At 36.2% G+C, this 19,193-nt stretch overlaps 1 protein-coding gene across 1 annotated transcript in view; it reads right to left on the bottom strand.

Moving 5' to 3' along the window:
• MYBPC1 (myosin binding protein C1) overlaps positions 1-19,193 on the bottom strand; it is a gene marked incomplete at both ends in the record, with an annotated part of 78,964 nt that overhangs the window by 21,649 nt on the left and 38,122 nt on the right. Inside the window, 12 exons of the mRNA XM_079532473.1 lie at positions 4,343-4,477; positions 5,711-5,899; positions 6,480-6,584; positions 8,146-8,302; positions 9,490-9,623; positions 10,762-10,868; positions 11,351-11,513; positions 12,986-13,152; positions 13,465-13,570; positions 14,137-14,261; positions 15,930-16,062; positions 17,429-17,595. Coding sequence (XP_079388599.1) covers positions 4,343-4,477; positions 5,711-5,899; positions 6,480-6,584; positions 8,146-8,302; positions 9,490-9,623; positions 10,762-10,868; positions 11,351-11,513; positions 12,986-13,152; positions 13,465-13,570; positions 14,137-14,261; positions 15,930-16,062; positions 17,429-17,595 — 1,688 coding nt within the window. The remainder of the gene's footprint in view (positions 1-4,342; positions 4,478-5,710; positions 5,900-6,479; positions 6,585-8,145; positions 8,303-9,489; positions 9,624-10,761; positions 10,869-11,350; positions 11,514-12,985; positions 13,153-13,464; positions 13,571-14,136; positions 14,262-15,929; positions 16,063-17,428; positions 17,596-19,193) is intronic.

Raw genomic sequence — 19,193 nt, 5'->3', positions numbered from 1 at the left:
CCGTGGGGATGAGAAAAGAACAGACTATTTACACATTGCAATGAAATGCCATCTCTGCTGGTGCCTTTAGAAGAAGAAGTCTGTATCCAAGTTATTCACTTAATGACGACATTCTCAAATTTTTAGCCTACTCCTAAGCGGACGCATGTAATCCATGGAGTGATCCTAACAGTACAGTCTTTCAGATAAGTTTTGATACAAACAATACTTTCTTTTCACCCTATCTTGAAAACATAGATCATTTCAACGCTGCTGGCGCCTTGACCTTAGGAATCAGATCTGTGCAGTAGTAAGTCACTGCTGATACTTTCCACATCATGTAAGGACAGCATTATAATCCTAGCATAAAAGACAAGGGAACTACTATAAGAAGTGCCCTGCAGACTTAGCCACAACACTGCGATACATTTGCATAAGTGTGTGTCTTACTTTTAGGAATTAAGTTCTCCTTCAAGCTGCTTCCTTCAGGTTCTAGTAGAAGAGGATTGTAATCAATGAGTGTTTCCTGAACACCTCCCCCTCCCTTATATATGCACTGCTGCAAACTCTGAGAGTGCATGTACTCTCAGAAATTTCTTTACTTTTATAAAGAGAGTTTTCTTTCACTAAAGAAGTTTTAAATCCCTTGTTGTATACTCTACCTTCCAGGTTGAAAGGTGGCTCCATCAATTCCTCAGACTGATCTGCCGATATACCTTGTGAGAATCCAGCTTTAAAATTAATCAGAGACACTCACTTTCACACAGGTGGAGCATTTTGTCAGTGGTTACAAATTCCTGTTAGTAAGATGCTAGATTTTATAGACTTAGAGGACCTATACGTAGGGAGTCTGCAGGTAGAAAAGAGGCGGGAAGAGGTGGGAAGGAGGCATCTAGATCAAGAACAGTTATTCTCACAGGAAAGCTAAAGGATAAAGAAAGAGGAGGAGATGAAGTTGGTTCTTTCTTTGGGCTGATCACAGCCCTGGAAAGATGAAAAGAAAGAGATGAAAGAACACTTGGAAAAGAGAGAAATGAAGCAAAATGATGATGGGAGAAAAAAAAAACACATCGTAGAAGAGAAAAGATCATAGAAGAGAAAAGGAACTCTGGGAAGAATTTTGAGAAGAGAGACAGAAAAAAAAGTCTTGAAAAGTAAACTTAGGGACAGAGGAAAAGAACACATTTAACTAAAGGCAACACAGAAAGAAAATCACAGATGATGACAGATATAGTGTAATCACTAAGGCTTTATTCCCTGATCAAAGCTATCATTGCCCTGGATTTCCTGGAAGCCTGAACTTGGCTATTTTCAGGATAATAAAAATACTTCTAGTATTTACACATGTTCCTAGATGGGAACACTCACAAGGATCTCAGCCAACAGAGACTCTCTGAAATGCCTTTTTACTAGCTAAAAAACAGATTATTTGCAGGTGCAGTGGCCCTTTAAAGGCAGATAAACATAACATCCAAGGGAAAATTAAGCTAGACTTGAAATATCACAGAAGAACCAGCCAGCAGAGTACATTGCTAAGAATTGGCTTATCCAGTGTCAACAAGACTTGGTCTATTCTAGCACACCAAAACAAGAGGTTCAAGTTGAATGTTGTAAGCTAGCCCTAGGGAAGGGAGTTCTTTATCCACACATAATGTGTTATTCATTCTCATGCAGTGCCAGATGCATACACACATGATGAAACTCCTATTGAGTTATATAGAGAGAGCTGTCAAAGGCACTGCCTTAATTAACGAAGTCCAAAAGTCCACCATGTTGATCAACTTATGAGAGTCAGGCTAAAGGGAAATACCAGTTTTCACAAAGACAAACTGATGTCAATCATACATGATTCCTCTAAATTATAATTACACAGATAGATGACACACAGATTCAGACTTCCTATTTTCAGCCTGTGATTTCTCCTAATGAATGCCAAAATAAGGAAGCTCCAAAAAACCCTCTTTAAAGCTATGTCAGTGATGACGGTGAAGGAATGAAGACAGATGAGTTTACAAACAGAGAAGTAAAAAATAGGTACAGCAGAAGGAATATAGAGACAGTCATAAGAAGTATCTTGAAGTTAAAAAGATATTAAACAGTATAGAATAAATTAGTCCAAAACAGAAAAGGCACTGAAAGGGCTGAGAAAGGGAAGCACTGAGATATTGCAGGAAAGAAAAAAAAGTTAACATGTATAGAAAATAATGTATATTTCAGTAACACAACTCTTCTTACCATTTTCTACTAAGCTTGATTCTTCCTAGCCATTTTCATAACATATGTACATTAATAATGTCAACTGTGCATATAAAGGTGTATATACATGTACAGAAGACATATAGATTTACATAAACAATCAGAAACTTATGCAAAATACATGGTATTTTAACTGAGCTAAATAACAGACGTTATTTAGATGACGTTCACTGACATTCTAAACACATGACAAACATATGTTTGCCATATTAAACATTATGTTTAATATTGTAAACGTATCTGAAAAAAAATTTGTTCCATTGAATGGCTATACAGTGATCTTCTTTATAACAGCCCTTAAAAGGTACATTTTGAAGATTCGTTTAAACACCTTAGTTTGGATTATTGTATATACATACATTTCTCATTCTCTCATTTTTCCTAACCTACCAATCACATGCTATAATGTCAAGGATCTTATGACTGTGATACATTACAAACACTTCTTATTTTTCACCATCATCCTACAAATGCTAAACAGAGTATAATATACAACATACACATTTTCAGTTTCCTTTTACCTTTTGACTATGCAAATGAAACAGACAGTGGTATGTGGACAGTCAGAGTAAATGATCTTGAAGGTCTTTCCAACATTGCTAACTCTGTGAATCTATGATTATAGTAATGCTGCACCTTGATCTGACACTGTATGCTTACTCTTTTTGACCTGTTTCCACAGCTCCCTCCCAGTATTCAGGGAAAACCCTTCCTGTTGTTCCTGCTGTGTCCGCCTTCAGGTAATCTTCTCCAGACCTCTGAACTTCTTGCAGTCTTCCTGTTCCTTACAGATATTCATCTCAATGCTCTCACATGTGGAGTACTCTCGAGAAAAACCAATGTGCTTCACTCCCTCTCTCTCTCACTCAAGTGGGAGCTGAGGATACTCTGCTCCTGTGGTATCTGACCTATTTTGTAAACTACTAGTTTCCTGGATTTACTGAATCTGAAATATGTGACATTGTGAATGACAAGTTCTCTCCTCTACCTCTTGTATCCAGGCTGAGAATTGTATTCATGAAACTCTTCTACTGAAATAGATGTCTTTATGAAAAAAAAAAAAGCCTTGAACTCATCACTTGTTTTACAACACGGTGAAGAGCAGCAACTGACAGGAATCAACATTAAAAAGTCTCATTCATCCAAACACTCAACATTGCTGAAGTTCCATTGTTTGATGTTTGATGTTTGCCCACAGAGGCTGGATATTGCGCACACCAGTCTTGCCTGTTTGGTACTCACCTAGGAGTTAACAGTCACTTTTTTTTAATAGTTTTTAGTCTTTTTTTTTTTTTTTTTTTTTACACTCAGGAGTTACTTTTTGAAAACAGACTTCATTTGATGTCAATTCAGAATAAAATCTGTTGAAAAATACTAAATTGCTCTGCTTAATTGCCAGAGCTACTGGTTGTAAAATATAGGGTGTTTCCCTATTCCATCCTATTTTACTTTCACGTCTTTATTGTCTCTTACATCTTTATCATTCTCCTTCAGCTATATGTAGTTTTATGACAGATAGGCATAGCTAAAGATCCTTTATCTAATTAGCTTGAAATGTTGTGGAAATTCAATATCCAGACATAAAGTTTACATGCCTAGCTAATTTCTATAGCTAGTTGTTGGGAAGGCTGTCCACCTATATTGTGAACTGGCACTTGAAGTAGCCCGTTAGTAATATGCCAAGATAGAGATGATTACACTGAGGACCTCCTGTCCCTAAAACCCAGCCAACCTACACACAATCTGGATCACACATATATCAATTTATTATTTCCTATTCATCCATCCATCAATCCATTCACACTCACTTCGTTGCTTCCACTTTTCATCGAGCTAAAAGAAGAGGAAAGGCATTAATGTGTCTTTACCTGAACTGCAACTCATTATATAGTTTTTTGATTTGTTGTTCACGTCATACGTAAGGTGGGTTAAACTACAAGAATGAGTGGGATCTGAAATATAAACTAAGGAGGAGCTTGAACAGAATCCTGATGCTGGGGGTTTCTAGTTGATTAATCACCCCAAAGTGAGTGCAGCTGACACTTAAAGAAATAACAGAGGTCTCACGTGTTTTCACTTTGAGTAACATACCACAGTCGTCACTTACTTCCTTCAAAGCAGTACTCTACAACATAGCCATCTAAACCTGCTGCTCCAATGTGGTCTGGTGGCCTCCATCTCATCGTCACTGAGGTGTCAGTTACTGAATCCACTGCCAGGAGAGTTGGTGGACTGGTAACAGCTGAAACAAGAAGGCAGCAGGGAGAAGGCTGAAAACTCCTGTTCTCATAAAAGTTTATATTTTTGATGTTTTCCTCTAATCTGGCATCATCTAGATCTCAGGCAAAAGGCAAAATCCAGGCATTTCCAGTCATCCTGGAACTTCTTTCCCATTCAGAACCAAACCAGAACAGATACCTCATCCTGTACCTGCTCACAGCCTGACCCGAAGAGTCAGATTCCTCCCTCTGAGGAATGAGGAGAACGAAGGGAGGTGAGAGGTGTGGTAGAGAAGTTTTGGGTAGCGTGTTCCACGACAGTATGTATTTTCACAAAAGAAGGAAGCATGCTGAAGCAATACTAGTGGTCACCTCCTTCCTCTTCTGCTGAGCAAGGTGGAAAACTTTGCTAATTTTCAAAACTGACACTTATTTTACAAGGACTTCTGACTATAACAATAGTTTGAACAATTCTTTCTTTACATTAAAAGGCCAACAAATTAGCAGTCATAAGGAAAGTGACAAAGCCTCTAGCTGTTGCATTAATATAAAGTAAAAATAATAAGAGAAAATAAAAATTGGTGTGAAAAATGATCTAGCCTGATTTGGTTTGTAGTTGGAAAAAGGTATTGATAATATATGATTCTTCTGAAAAAAGAATCCCCAAAACAGAAAACCCGCTACCATACTTCAATTAATAAGGATGAGTGAGGCATGCAAATTCATTTATTTTTATTTCTACTGATGGACTATATACCCATGTTGGGTGCTCTTTTTTTTTAATTTTATTTTTATTTTATGTTTAGACTTCTGCTCACTTTTTCTGGCTATTTTTCACCAAAGGTCCTTGTCTGGCTGAACTTACAACAGGAGAAACAGAACAGCTAAGACAATATTTCATTATTCTCAATTATCTAAACTTCCAGTAGTTTGATACGATTGACTCAATATGCAGAGACATGAAGCTGTCAATTATGGTCCTTGAAAAGTGTTGACCATAACATATTGGGCTCACCTATAGTATGTCACTACTTTATTGCAGTGCAACATTTTTCTGTCTGTACCTATTTTGTTTCTTGCTTATGAAAGATATGTATTTAGATATATGAATATATAATTTACACAGCACCTAGTATAGACAGATTGTGAGCAACAGAAATGTAGAAAGAACTACAGTTATATAATTAAATGACTGCAATAATGTATCAAGAATAATTGTCTAATGCATAGCCATTTCTCTAACCTTGTTTACTTACCTAAAGGAACAAAAGACTTTGAAGGCATACTTGGTTTGGAAGTGCCTATTGCATTAACAGCAAATACACGGACCTCATAAGCAACACCTTCAATCATCTTCTTTGGCTCAAAGGTTGTTTCTTTACACAATTCAAAATTCAGCCTCATCCACCGTGAGCTTTGTTTCTTTTTCCTTTCAATGAAATATCCTATAGACCAAGCAAAATGGTATTATAGCAAGTAATAGCAAAAAGTTCAATAGTGAAGTGTCCATGTTTTAGTGAAAGTGACCTGTAGTTCTCAATATGGCTCAATATGTCTTTCTAGCTTCAGAGTTCTTTGGGAGTTACTGCTTAATTTTTCTCCTTGCGGATTAGCTGCTAGTCACATTTTTGGCCTCTATGACCATGTACAGGCTTTTTTCAAATTTCAATTAATTTTTTAATTTAACATTTTAAATTTAATTTTATTTAATTTGGAGAGCCTGATTCTGCTGGCCTCTGATCTCCTGTGACCTTCTTCTATATTACAGTTGGTTCTGAAATTGCTGCTAACATTCAAACTGTTCAAGTTTTGCCTTTATAAAAAGTCATCTGTCAAGTAGGGAAATGGATAACAGATAAAACTTATGATAAAGTCAAAGATTGGATGTAATATTCTTATGATAGACCATTCAAAGTGCCATTCTGCAGTGCCAGAGTTGAACTCTGATACTTTGATGCCCATTACTTGGAATGAGTTTCTTTTCTCTATATTAGAGCATCACCAAATGAAAGGAAAAGTATTTACCTAAGATGGGTGATCCACCATCATTTGCTGGAGGTTCCCATGTCATAACACACCAGTCTTCACCCACCTCAGTCACATTTGGTGCCTGAGGAGGATCAGGCACATCTGTGGTTGAAAAAATAAATAAATAAATAAATAAATAAATAAATAATAAATATAATAAAAAGAAAAAAAAAAAAGATCTTTCCTTTTTATGCCTAACCTGTAATAAAATACATCAAACAATAAACAAATCTGATTAGTTTTTGAAGTCCAATTGGATAAGTCAGAATAGAAAATGTAGAGTCAACCACAAAAATAATCCTGTGTTGACAAGAAACGGTGAGAATGAATGGAGCACAAGTACATTGGTAAGAATGGAGCAGCAGAGGGAGACAAAAACTCATCACTAAAATGTGAGTGACAACATTCAGAACAGTAAGTAGGAGACATAGATACTGTGAATATACTTGGCCTTTCTGGACTGAATTCTTCGTAGGTAAGATATTCTAGCATCCATTTAATGTTCTGAGATTTGAGAGCACCTGCTTTGCTAGTTCTTGTTCTGTGATCTTCTGTAAGTAATTCAAGTACAGTCTCACAAAGACCCATGGGTACTTTTCTATCATCTTACATGACATTTTATTCATATATATATGTTAGTAAAACAAATCTATGACTTAGAGAATGTTAGGGGTAATGCATGGGGAAAATTACAATTCTTAGAAGGGGTTGCACAAAGGCTGGACTGGGAGCTACATGAGGTTGACAATAGAAAAATGACAAGGTAAAATGTCATAAATTCATTTTAAATGTTCTAAATCACTGTTTTCTGGAATAAGCACGATAATAATGCAGGGAAGTCCTCCAGGTACATAAAATACGTTGGTAGCCCTCATTTGTACTTAACTCTCTGGGGGTAGAGAACTTTGACCATAGATGCTTTGATGGCATTGCACATTTGGCTCAGAGCATCTCAAGCTCTTCTTTGCACAGTTTTTGGATTCAGTAGTAGCAGTGCAGAGCCCCCATTTAAGGCACTTCTGTGGGAGACACAGTTCTGTAACTCCTCTGAGAAAAAACTGAAATTAAATTTCCTCATTTGGAATAAAATTTCTGGCCAACGAGCTACAGCACAGTGATTTTTTTTTAAAGTAACTTTTGCATCATTTTATATGGATACTGATCTGAGAAACATGATCTAGGAGTTCCTAATGAAAAGAAAGAGAAAGGAGGTCTCTGTGCATCCTGACAAGTGGGATAGGTAGGGATAAATGCCAAGTTCTTCAGCACTGTCAAGACGCTTGAGGGGCACTTGAGGGCACGTGCCAAGAAAGAGCCACAGCCGCCTGGAAAATACAGAATGCTAGAAGCAACAGGAGGCAACCTCAGAAGCTTAGCCTCAGCAAGGTGAGGTGGCAGCAGGGGGTGGTAATTAACTCCTACTTAAACCCATACAACTAAGCTATTGTGTCCTTAATTAACTTTCTGCCTCAGTATCCTTGCATCTCAATTTCACACCTGGAAATGAGGAAAAACAGAGGGACGACAACATTTACAGGAGAGATAATAGAAAGAAGAATGCGGATGATATCGGAGTGCAGAAAAGCAGTATTCTCAAGGATAATTTATTGAAAAGAGCCGTGGTAAATGACATTGCTCATGTGCACTTTTCCACATGACTTACCAACTACTTTAATGTTGATAAGGGCTGAGTCCTCCCCAGCTTCATTCTTTAATGTTATTCTGAAAGGACCTGAATCTTCTCTCTCAGCTGTGTCAATGACCAGGCAGCTGCTGTCTGAATATGTTTCTGCACGTATTCTTCCACTGTCTGTGATCCACTAGGAATCAAAGTAAGCAGAGGGAAAAAGCACGTTTTCTGCTTTAAGAATCAAAATGTTCAAAAATCGAAGTTCAAGTGCGTTACTGAACACTTCAACAAGAAGTTTCCAAACAGGAAGTCATATTAAAGCTTAGTATTTCAGTCATCTGATTATCACAAAAAAGACAAACTAACCAAGTGATAAATAAATAAATAGCTTTAAAATACTGTAACTGTTTAGTACTCAGGTCAGCCATTACATCTCAGAGGAAGGTTCAGTAGGCTCGATTACCCTGTGAGCAAGAACATGCTTTAATCAACGCTACTTGATAAAAAGAGAGTAGTGGAATCTTAAAAAAGATTAAATGTAAAAGATTTTAAAAAGATTCTTAAAAGAAAAAGAATCTGTACAAGATTTTTAAAAGATTCTTAAAAAAAGAATCTTAAAAAAATTGAAATGTAATTCATACAGTTGAATGATGAGATGGATTGTGAGGGTCAGTAGTTTGTCCTCATCATTTTTAAAATTCTTACACATTTTTGAATAAGAAGATCTCCTAGAGGAACTTCTCATTTGAACAAGGCTCTGGTATTAATAATACCAGTAAGATTTGAAAAATACTAGTAAGATTTGACCACGTAGTTCTGAGAAATTCAGCACATACCAGCAATGGTGCACATACCAGAATGAAAAATTAAACATGGAAAGTCTGGCTTTTTGATATCATTCAGTCAGGAGTACATCTTGGCAAAGTTTAGCACAAAGACTCCATATGCAGAACCCAGGTGAATGTTTCATTTTAGTCTTGACACTTCATCAAAATTTATTTATTTTGAAACCAGACCTCACTATGTCTACCTGTCAAAACTGGAATTCTGGATATTATATACACAATAAGTAGCTGCCTGGTAGATTTTCATTAGATTTCTTCTGCATCTAATATATCCCTCTCCTTTAAATTTATTTTTAGAAAAAGCATAATTTTTTCCTTAACAATGTGAAGTGTTTCCTCAAAAAGATCCATAAGATTCTAAACACTATTTGTCAATTTCACCCTTCACACTTGAGAGAGGAGAGTTTTTAAGTGCAACAGGTTAATGTATCTCCTTGTTATTTCCTTCTATATCTCCACCGGACTAGAGATTATTTTTGGAGGGAAAAAAGCTCCTCCTCGATCTTTAAAAACACATATAATGCTGATGTACCTTATCCCCTTTACTCCACATGACTTTTGGTGTTGGCTCGCCAGTGATAGGGATCTCAAGTCGTAGTTTGGTTCCTGCCACTACTGTCACAGTGTTATTTTCTCCAAGACCATCAAGGTGAAGTTTAGGAGGATCTGGAAAAGAAGAAACAGTCCAAATTTTCATAGGGCTGCCGCTTAGAAAATTTAAGAACCTGGGAACGAGTTTGAAGTACAGAGAAATATGCTCTACTGTTCGTATTTTCCTGGCATTTTTACTCGATTAATATCTGTTTGGAAGAAAAATAGTGAAGAAAAATTTTTGGAAGAAAATAATCGATGAAGTTGTTTATATTTAGGTAACACGTGAGAGAGACTTCCTCTAAGTGGCTCTTGAAAATTTCTGTTGCAGACTTTCAACATTAGGAATTGTCATGCTTCAGGCATCATTATTCTAATATTTTAAACATTTTCTTTATCTAAATATTTTTCCTGAAAATGAAATGGTTACTTCTGTTGTATTCCATGCATACAGAGAACAACTGATGAGCATACTCTTATTTTAATGTATTAGAAGATTTTATCTTTGAGAGTACTCTTCCTCCCCTCCTCTAGTCATTCTCCCTAATTCTTGCCAATCTTATTTCTAACAGAAGTATCCCACTACTTTCAGTATCAATTGCAAGTCATATTTTCTAAAACCTTGATTTGTACTGCTGCCATTTCAAATTCACAGGCTGAAGTTAAATGTCAGTGGGGTACTGTTGTAGGAAGAGTCAATACCTTATTGTATTTCTTTTTTAAATTTTTATTTTTTTGAAAGACTGGAGTTATTAACAAACCTTCTAATTAGATTACTGAATAAATGCTGACCAGAAACATTTAATTCTCTGGATATAATTAAATATAAGTATAGTATGTGTGAATATGTACCTACTTCACTATTTTACTAAGCTAAATCATATGCTGAAATGTAAACAAGTCCATTCCTCAAAGAATACAACACTGCAGGTCTGAAAAATTATACCAAGAGCTGCTTTACACAAACTATTAACCGTAGTTTAAGTTTAGGAATTCAATCACCCCAGGCTTGTAAACTATGACCAGATCCTGAGGCAAAGTACTCTCTTACTAGCTCAATGTCACTTTGCCAAAGTAGCAGCTCTGTATTTTGAGGTAAGCACCTGCTCAGAAGAAACAAACTGATTGTATTCAAGGATATTTCACATGGTTTTCACTTTCCAAAGGCCAGAGAAAGAAATGAAATTTGTAACTTGTTGCGCCAAGTACTTACCCACAACATGCACTTTGCATGGAATATTAATATTGTAAGCATCTGGTACAAACATGTATTCACCCTCATCATCAACAGCAGCACTTGCTATAATAAATCTGTGGATTCTGTAAAAAATTGAAAAAGAAAGCCATGTAAATTATTTTTGAAGACTACTTGAGACTATGAGGAAAAGTCGGAAGAAAAAAATTTAGGAGATCTGTGCAAGTGTGTAAAAGGTGCAGAAACCAAAAAACAATCAGAAAATAGTGTCGTTTTTAAATCTAAATATTCTTTAATGCCCCCAAATTATTTTGATCTTAGTACCTAATATCCCATACTAATAGCAATGGCAATATCCAGAAAAAAAAAGAATCACTTAAAAATAGATGTTTCAAGGATTTTTTTATTATTGTATTCCACAGCCAAAAGACACAGTATGAAAAAGGACAAGGAGACATGGCTTTTATGATCTTAAAACTAACTGTGTTTAAAGGACAAAGTTTAGGCTTAACACATTGATTAATATATCATTTTCAGAGAAATAACCCTCATATAGGTTGTTTCTCTGAAGATGAAGTTACATCAAATCAATATTCAACATGCTTACCTTCCTTTATGGTAAAGCTTCACACGGTCACTAGCTTCAATCAATTGTCCATTTTTGTACCATTTCCCTTCCACATTCTCAGATATCTCACATTTCAGGTGGATTTCCTGTCCAAGTCTCACTGTCTGGTCTTCTAGTGCAAGTGAAATCTTCAGTGGTCTCACTTAGGAAAAGAGAAATAGAGATATTTATGTTAATATCAAGTAACAGCTTAGAAGAAAGGTTGATCCTAAATATCCATGCCCTGATAAGAAAACCCAATCTATATTCACTTGGCGTGTATTTGAATTCTGTCCCCTTTCTGGTGTTTCAGTGCAAGATGAGGGCACTTATACCCCTAGAATCCAGTAAGAAACTTTCGAAATCTGTAAGACCCGTGTCCCCGGTCCTACTCCTAAGAGTGCTCCGCTCTTAGAGAAAGGTCTACCTAGCATTCCTGCAATCTGACTACCTACAGAGGTCTCCCAGATGACACAAGATAACTTGGAGACTTAACAAAGTAGTTAATTACAACTAATATCTGTCTTTATGAGCCTCTTGTGTCCGGCTGTTATCAAAGGACATGGTGGATAGTGTCAGGTTATTTCATACATTACTTCTCCTTGTGTTTGCTAAGCTGCCTTAACCACCCTTGTGAAAACACAAAAATACTACCAGCTTTTGTGAAACTTGAGCTTTTTCCACTTTCTGAAACATCAGATGCTGTAGACATGAGTCCAGGCTGAACACACAACACTGTGCATGTGCACTAAATATGCCTGCCTATAATCTGACATATAAAACAAGGAATGGTGGAAAAAACTGCATTTTGTAGAAAGATGGCTGGAATGTTCTCAACAGAAGAAGCATAAAACACTGTGGCACTGTGGTAAGATGATGGAGCCCAATAGCCACAGTGGATAATTTTAAGCTTGGTAAGAGACCTGTGAATTGTTTGTGCTTAGGATGTCATTTTGTATAAAATAGTTAAAAGTAGAATGTTTGTATGTATGATATATGGTAAGTTTACAGCGTGTAACAAATTTACCACAAACAGGTACTCAGAATCTACCTTGTTCACTAATGCCAGCAAGACCGAATCTACATCCAGTTGCAAACTAACCAATTGCCTAAAACCAAAGTGGCAGATTATAAGGATACATACATTTTGCTAGAAACCACAAGTGTTTTAAAGATATATTCAAACAGTGCTGAGTGAGATACACAGTCTCATTTTAGTGCCTTTAGTTTCGTTCGAATAGTCTTGATGCATGTTAACAGTACACCTGGTAGTAGAATATATATTTTTTTTTCCAACACATTTTTTTTCACTCCTTTTATCTAAAAAGTCTTGGTTTTGTCTTTCCTGTAAAAGCCTGAAAGGATTCAAGAAAAGCAAGTGCTGCCACTGAATGTCTCAGTTTGTTGACCTATTGTATCTTTCCATGGGTAGCTTTGTTTTCCATCTTAATAAACTGACAGGAATTTTCAAGCAGGACTAATTCATTGTCAGTCACTGCAGACTGGAGGTCTACAGCTAAGAAATTGCTGTGGAACATAAAGCTATCTTTAAACTCAGAAAAAGGCAAGCATATTATTTCTGTTATTTAGCAAACTATGACCGTCACTATCAAGAGCAAGATATATTATACTTACAATCAACAGAAAGCTTAGCTTCTGATTGGCCTCCTGTTGTCATTACTGAGTAAGTTGCGTTGTCATTTTTTGCAGCCTCCTCTATAATCAAAGTGTGTTTTTTACCCTCAACCTTGATTCGATACCGAGATTTAGGTTCATTGGTAAGCTCTACACCATTCTTAAACCTAATAGAAAAGAAAAAGTGATCATTTTCCCAATAAAAGTCCTGTGTAAGAATCTCATAGACTGAAACTTCTGGAGAAGACCTTGCAATACTTAAGACACAAAAAAGTGTTAAACCCATGAATGTGTAAGAATTTTCTTGCTGTTACTACTTCACTGAATAATGTTCTCCTGAGTTTTTTTAAACTGATACCTGATACAGAAAATGCTGTCCACATTTATGCCTACAAATAAAATCTTTCTTTACCTCCTTCCCCCTCCCTGGCCCCATCTCTGTCTCAAAGAAAACAATATCTGTTCAAAGAATGACGTACCATTTAACATTTGCATCATCCTCAGACACTTCACAGCTCAGTTCTACACGTTCACCAACATAGGTACTGGTATCCTCCAGGCCTTTGGTCACCAAAATTGGAGGATCTTTGACAAGATAAAATTACAGATTTACAATCTGAGAGAAAAGGATGTTTTTAAAATCATGCTATAGGAGATAAGACTATCAACACTACAGGATCAAAAATATTAAGGGAAAGATCACTCATTCATAGATTTTGGTAGAATCTTCCCTTAAATATTGGCAGATGAAACTAAAATCAGTATTTGAATGCCTGATTTTAGAGTATTTGGAACAGGTCAATTGGACCATTTTCAGGGTTGCCAGGTTCCTAAGTGTGTAAGGGAAGGCCAATACAGAGACAAATGAGTTCCAAAATGGCTTTGAAACTATGAGGAGGACCACAGTCCCACTGGATCCCAGTGGACAGTATGAAACATGAAAAAAAAAAGTATCTCCATTTCTGTGTTTTCACTAGATTAGTAAGTACGGGATGAATAAAAATGATCAGGAATCACAAAAATGCATATTAACCCTGCTAAAACAAATGCAAACATATACTGAGCTATATCCTTCCTGTTAATTTTTGCTGCAGTTCAAGGAACCACATCAATTTACACCAGTTGAAATGGGAACAGGCTGGTGTAGTTACCTCTCACAAACAGTTCTGTGGAGCATTTCTCATCACCAGCTGTTACGTAATAGCGAGCGTCATCTGTCATCGTACAGTTATTGATGAACAAAATTCGCTGGTTACCTTTGTGCTCAAAAATGTATCTGTTTGAATAGAATACAGCAAAGATGCATTAGCAAAACTGCTGGAGCTCTTCTTTATGTATGTAGATACATATATATAAAATCTTTTAGCAATCACTAGAGGGGAAAAACCTGTTTCTTACGTAGACCTGGAAAAAAAGTCCTGGGATGCAATTTCCATGTTTCAACAGAAAATTTAAGAACGATCATAGACTTTGTAGCAAAAAGAGCTATGGCTAGAGTGATAACAAACAGTTTCTGGTTTGTTACAACATTCCAGGCTTACATGATACAAAAATATAATAATAAAAAAACAGGCAGAATAAAATGGAGACTGAAACTCTAGATGAGTAAAGATGAAAATAACCAGTAACAGGAGACCATCCTCATTCCAACACTCTTAACATTTTTATGAAGTATAATAATAGCCAAGGTTAAGAAGTTAATATTATTGGTAGGCCAGATGGCACAAGAGATCAGTAATGGGATATGGGGTTTTGGTAATGAGATATGCGGCCTTTCACCTTTATGTCACCAGTTTAGTTCTGCTCCAGGTTTGCAGTGACCAAAGCTCATTAGCATCTGACAGCTGCTTCAGCAGCCTGGAAGAAATGCACTGGAGCATTCAGTCCAGGTCCTTCTATTGAAGAAGAATGCATGTTTGCAAGGCAGTTCTGAACTGCTCACGGAAGTTAAAGAAAATATACCACTTTTATCACTTTTTCTTTGTTAGTCACATATATTAATCCAAATTCTTAATTGACTGAAGCAGTGTTAAAATAAAAGAGATCTTCCATTCCTCATAATAGGATTTTTGCTAATTGCAATTTTTCACTGGGCCAGAAAGAGAAAATTGAAAGGTTTCTGTGCTTTCAAACAATATTTGAGGAACATTACATTTTTATGCATTACCATTCTTATCTGTGTTTGACTGTGGAATGCGATTTTGTACTTCAGGTTGTGAAAGATATAAGAATATTAGGGATTGGGTTCAAGTTCCAGCCATTGCTCTTCCTGCATCCAAGAAGCCTCTTGCTTATTATAGGTAAAACCAGAGTGTAAACCAATACATAAGTGACACAGATGATGGAGAAGCTTGGGCACAGTAGATAATTTGTGTGTGTCTGAAATTGCTGTGAACTAATTCAGGTTGTTTGCTTCATTGTGTTAACCAGATAGTGGAGAGAGAGAAAAAAAACCTTACTCCCCTTTTCTCTATATGGTTGATTACCTAATTAACAGATAGTGTTGATTAGAGACAGTTTTATAGGTAGCTTATGAGCCAGGTAGGCTTTATGTTAAAGGTCTCTCCTTTTAGTAACCAATTACTACAGAAAGATTCTGACCTTATGCTAACATAGAACTGAGGAGACTTATTTTTTCAAAATTCTTCCTGGTTTTGTCTTTGTTTTAACCTACCAAGCAGGAAATGGCTCTATGCTTTGTTAAGGATCTTTAACTCTCCTCTCTCGAGATAAAGCACACAATCTATGTCAACAACTAGTATACAGTGCATATTTTTGGGTCATGAGCAAGATAGCATATTTTACTTACTTCTTCAGTGTAAAGAAATGTCAGAAATAAAATTGGTGTAAACCTAATCAAAGATATAGATCTATGTGAGACACATCAAGGAAATATGTATATATACCCGTTTTACAGCTAACATACATACATAAAACCACTTACTTTGCACTTGGTCGTATTTCTTGGCCATTTTTATACCATTTGAGTTCCACTGTTGGATCTGCTAGCTCTACCATGAACCTAACTTTGCCTCCTTTATCCACCTGATATGCAGGATCAAGTCCTTTGGAAAATGCTGTTGTGGAAGAGAGATGTTATTGTAAATGAAGACTGAAAAATAAATAATATGAATGTTGAAATGACATTGCATAAACCTCATGAAAGTTATCAGAATATATATACATGCCATGTTATGCATCACTCTATATTCTTGGGCTAGTTCAGTCAAATCAGTTTTTTTTCTAGTAGTACCAGTAGAACTACTGAGTTATGCAGTTATGCAGCTCAGTTTATCCTGATTAGTTAATATCTCTTCATGGCTTTGCAGTATAACATGGTTCTGATTAAGATTGGCTAGATACAACTTCGATAGCTTGCTGAGAACCTTTACTTCAGAGTAAAACTGTATATAACTTGTGCAATGGAAGCATCTAGAATGAATCTATTAGAAAGGACCTCTCTACCATCAACACCACTTAGTTAACAAGGAATTTTAATCTATTTTTTTTTCTCTGAATAAAAATAAATGGTTTGTCTAAAAGCCAGTTTAATTTTCTTGATTCTGTCTGTAGGTTGAAACTCCACTTGTGATAAATGTTCTGGCTGCAAAACATTTGCAAAAATGCATGAAACCAGGCAAAAATTCACTTCATGAATCCTAGTGGAGCTTTTTGAAACAATTATTTTATATGAGCAAAAATAGACCAAGTTGTTCTGGAAAATGTAAGGCCAGAACTCAAACATTTCAAAACACTTCAGCATCAACATTTAGCTACTGCCAGCCACAAATGTTAAACTCAGGGAAGCAGATAATCTGTGGCTCAAAAATAAATGGTGCTTCAAAAAATACTGCCAATAGCTAAATTATCAGCTTCTGGTAAGACTTATATCATGCATATGTCTAACTGCAGAAGACTGAATCTGTCAACACAGCAGTAGTAGAACTGCAAAATTTGAACAGAATATTTTATTTAATTGATTTAATATATAATTTATTTAATTTATTTAATTTAATCTTACCGTTTACGAGATTTCAATTTATAGTAAAGGTAGCATGAGGTGGAAAACATCCTATAGAGATGTTTTGCACACCATATAAGGACCTTTCTGTCGGTAAAACCATGTCTACTGAAAAATTCTGATACAACTGGCAGCACCTTCCTACCCATCTGACCCAACTGCTGAGAGGGACCAGACAAACTGGTTCCAGGTGCTAAGGGTGCTCCTTCTCCATTTTAACTTTTCAGCACCTCTCTGTGATGAATCTGGATAGAGAACAACTTTCTTCAAGCTGAACAATTCGTACATAAGCTTCCAGTTCTTTCCTTGCATCAGACATATAGGCATAGAGGTAGAGGGTAAGAATAATACAGTATTTGGGCTTATTGGGTGCATAGTTATGTTTGACCAGTGAACATAATAATACTTTGCCTTATCCATACCTGCACTCTTCTTCACCTCTCTTCTCATGCGCTTCAGACGCTTTAACATGCCTCTCAGGTCAGTGATACCATACTGAAAAGCAATCTTCTCGTATTCACTGGGATTGGCATTCTTCAGGAGCTCCCATACATCCACCTCAGGTTCTTCTTCTTGCTGTTTGACCTCCCTAACAGTGGCAAAATAAAATTGTGGGAGAAGAGTTAGTGAGACCTTTTCATATCAGAAAGACAGAGTGGAATTGAATCCATGCTGATATTATAAATGTTTTGCTCAAAATTTGAACGCCACCAAGATATTTTTTATTTCACTTTGACATCAAGCTTTCCAAACGTCTGTAAATAAGTGAATTCAAGCCCCAGTTCCACTCAGTATAAGTGGCATAGTTGAGAATGACATTCACACCTTAGTTCACAATGCTCCAGGGCACAGTTTAGATATAAGTTTTTGTTTGCCATTTTCTGATGTAATCAGCAATAAGAAATGTTGTATTTCTTCATTATAGTGTGGAATCTGTTTGAAAATGTAATATTATAGTAGCATACCTGCTTAAATTGGTTTTGGCTGTTGTAACTTTACTAGAATCAGGGAAAATTTATGACAGTACTACTAAGATCTGAGTCTAATCCATACATTTCATAGTTATGCAAAAATGTTTTTCAATTTGGAGACCCTGTAACTCTTGCAAGTGGTGACCTGTGAGAGGACATAAGGAAAACCAAAGGAATCTGTTTCAGTTTATAGTTACACCAACTCTTCTAAGAATCACTTAAATCTGGAGTATGGAGAGGAACTGGAGATTCTCAACCAGCTTGGACTTGCAGGATGGGTCTGATGGCTTCCATGTTTATCTCAGTCTTAAGAATGGGAAATGTTTTAGAGGCCTGTGTAAATATCATCACTTATCTTATGATATCCTACTTACTATCTCCAGCTCTAGGCTAAGACAATGAACAGAAAGAGGCTCAATTATTTTCACGCTGGCAACCATTAGGAGAGGGAAAAAATGGAAGAACTCTGAGCAAAACTGCAGTTTTTGAGAATGACTCAAATTGAACTGCTCAAACAATCAAGGAAACAGAGCTGAAATCTAGGCATTTTTTTTAATGTAAGATCATTAAGCTCAGATCAGGATCAGTCTGACTTAATCATATCAGTCTAGTGAAATCATTTTTTTATTTTTAGTGTTTTTGATAATAGAATAAGAAATCCAAATTGAGAAATAAACAAACAAAGAAGAGACTGAGCTTTGCCATGATACTCTGTTAGAGCTGAGCACTATCAAGTCACAGAATTGTGTTTAACAATAATACAGAAACAACACTGGGGAGCCCTGTAAGGTTGTAAGAGTAATTATGGAAAAACACTTTGCTGTTTAATTTGTTAGACTTACTAATTTTCCTAATAAGTCAGTGATATTTTATAAAGGAAAAAAAAATCTGATTGGGTCATGTTTGAAATACGTTGATAGCTCTGAATAATTCTTAGAAAATCTATGGTGTTTAATTTTAGATTTTGGGTGTTTTTTTACTTTTCTGTGTTCACAATTACTGGAGAGTGACTATGTACTGTGAATGCTGGAGCTTTGGTGAGATTCCTTCTGTGTGACAGCAAGATGAGATCAGTTTTCAAACCTATGTAAAAGCTGACACACCTGCTGGAGTGCCATTCTCCTCTCCCAGGACTGGCCACTTGCCATGCAACTTCTGTCTGTTCTAAGGAGAGCTACGTTCCACGGGAATTGAGGTAATGTAACCCCAAGCAGTG

This window comes from Tetrao urogallus (assembly GCF_951394365.1).
Source record: "Tetrao urogallus genome assembly, chromosome: 1".
NCBI lineage: Eukaryota > Metazoa > Chordata > Aves > Galliformes > Phasianidae > Tetrao > Tetrao urogallus.
This window is presented reverse-complemented; position numbering and strand designations above follow the sequence as displayed.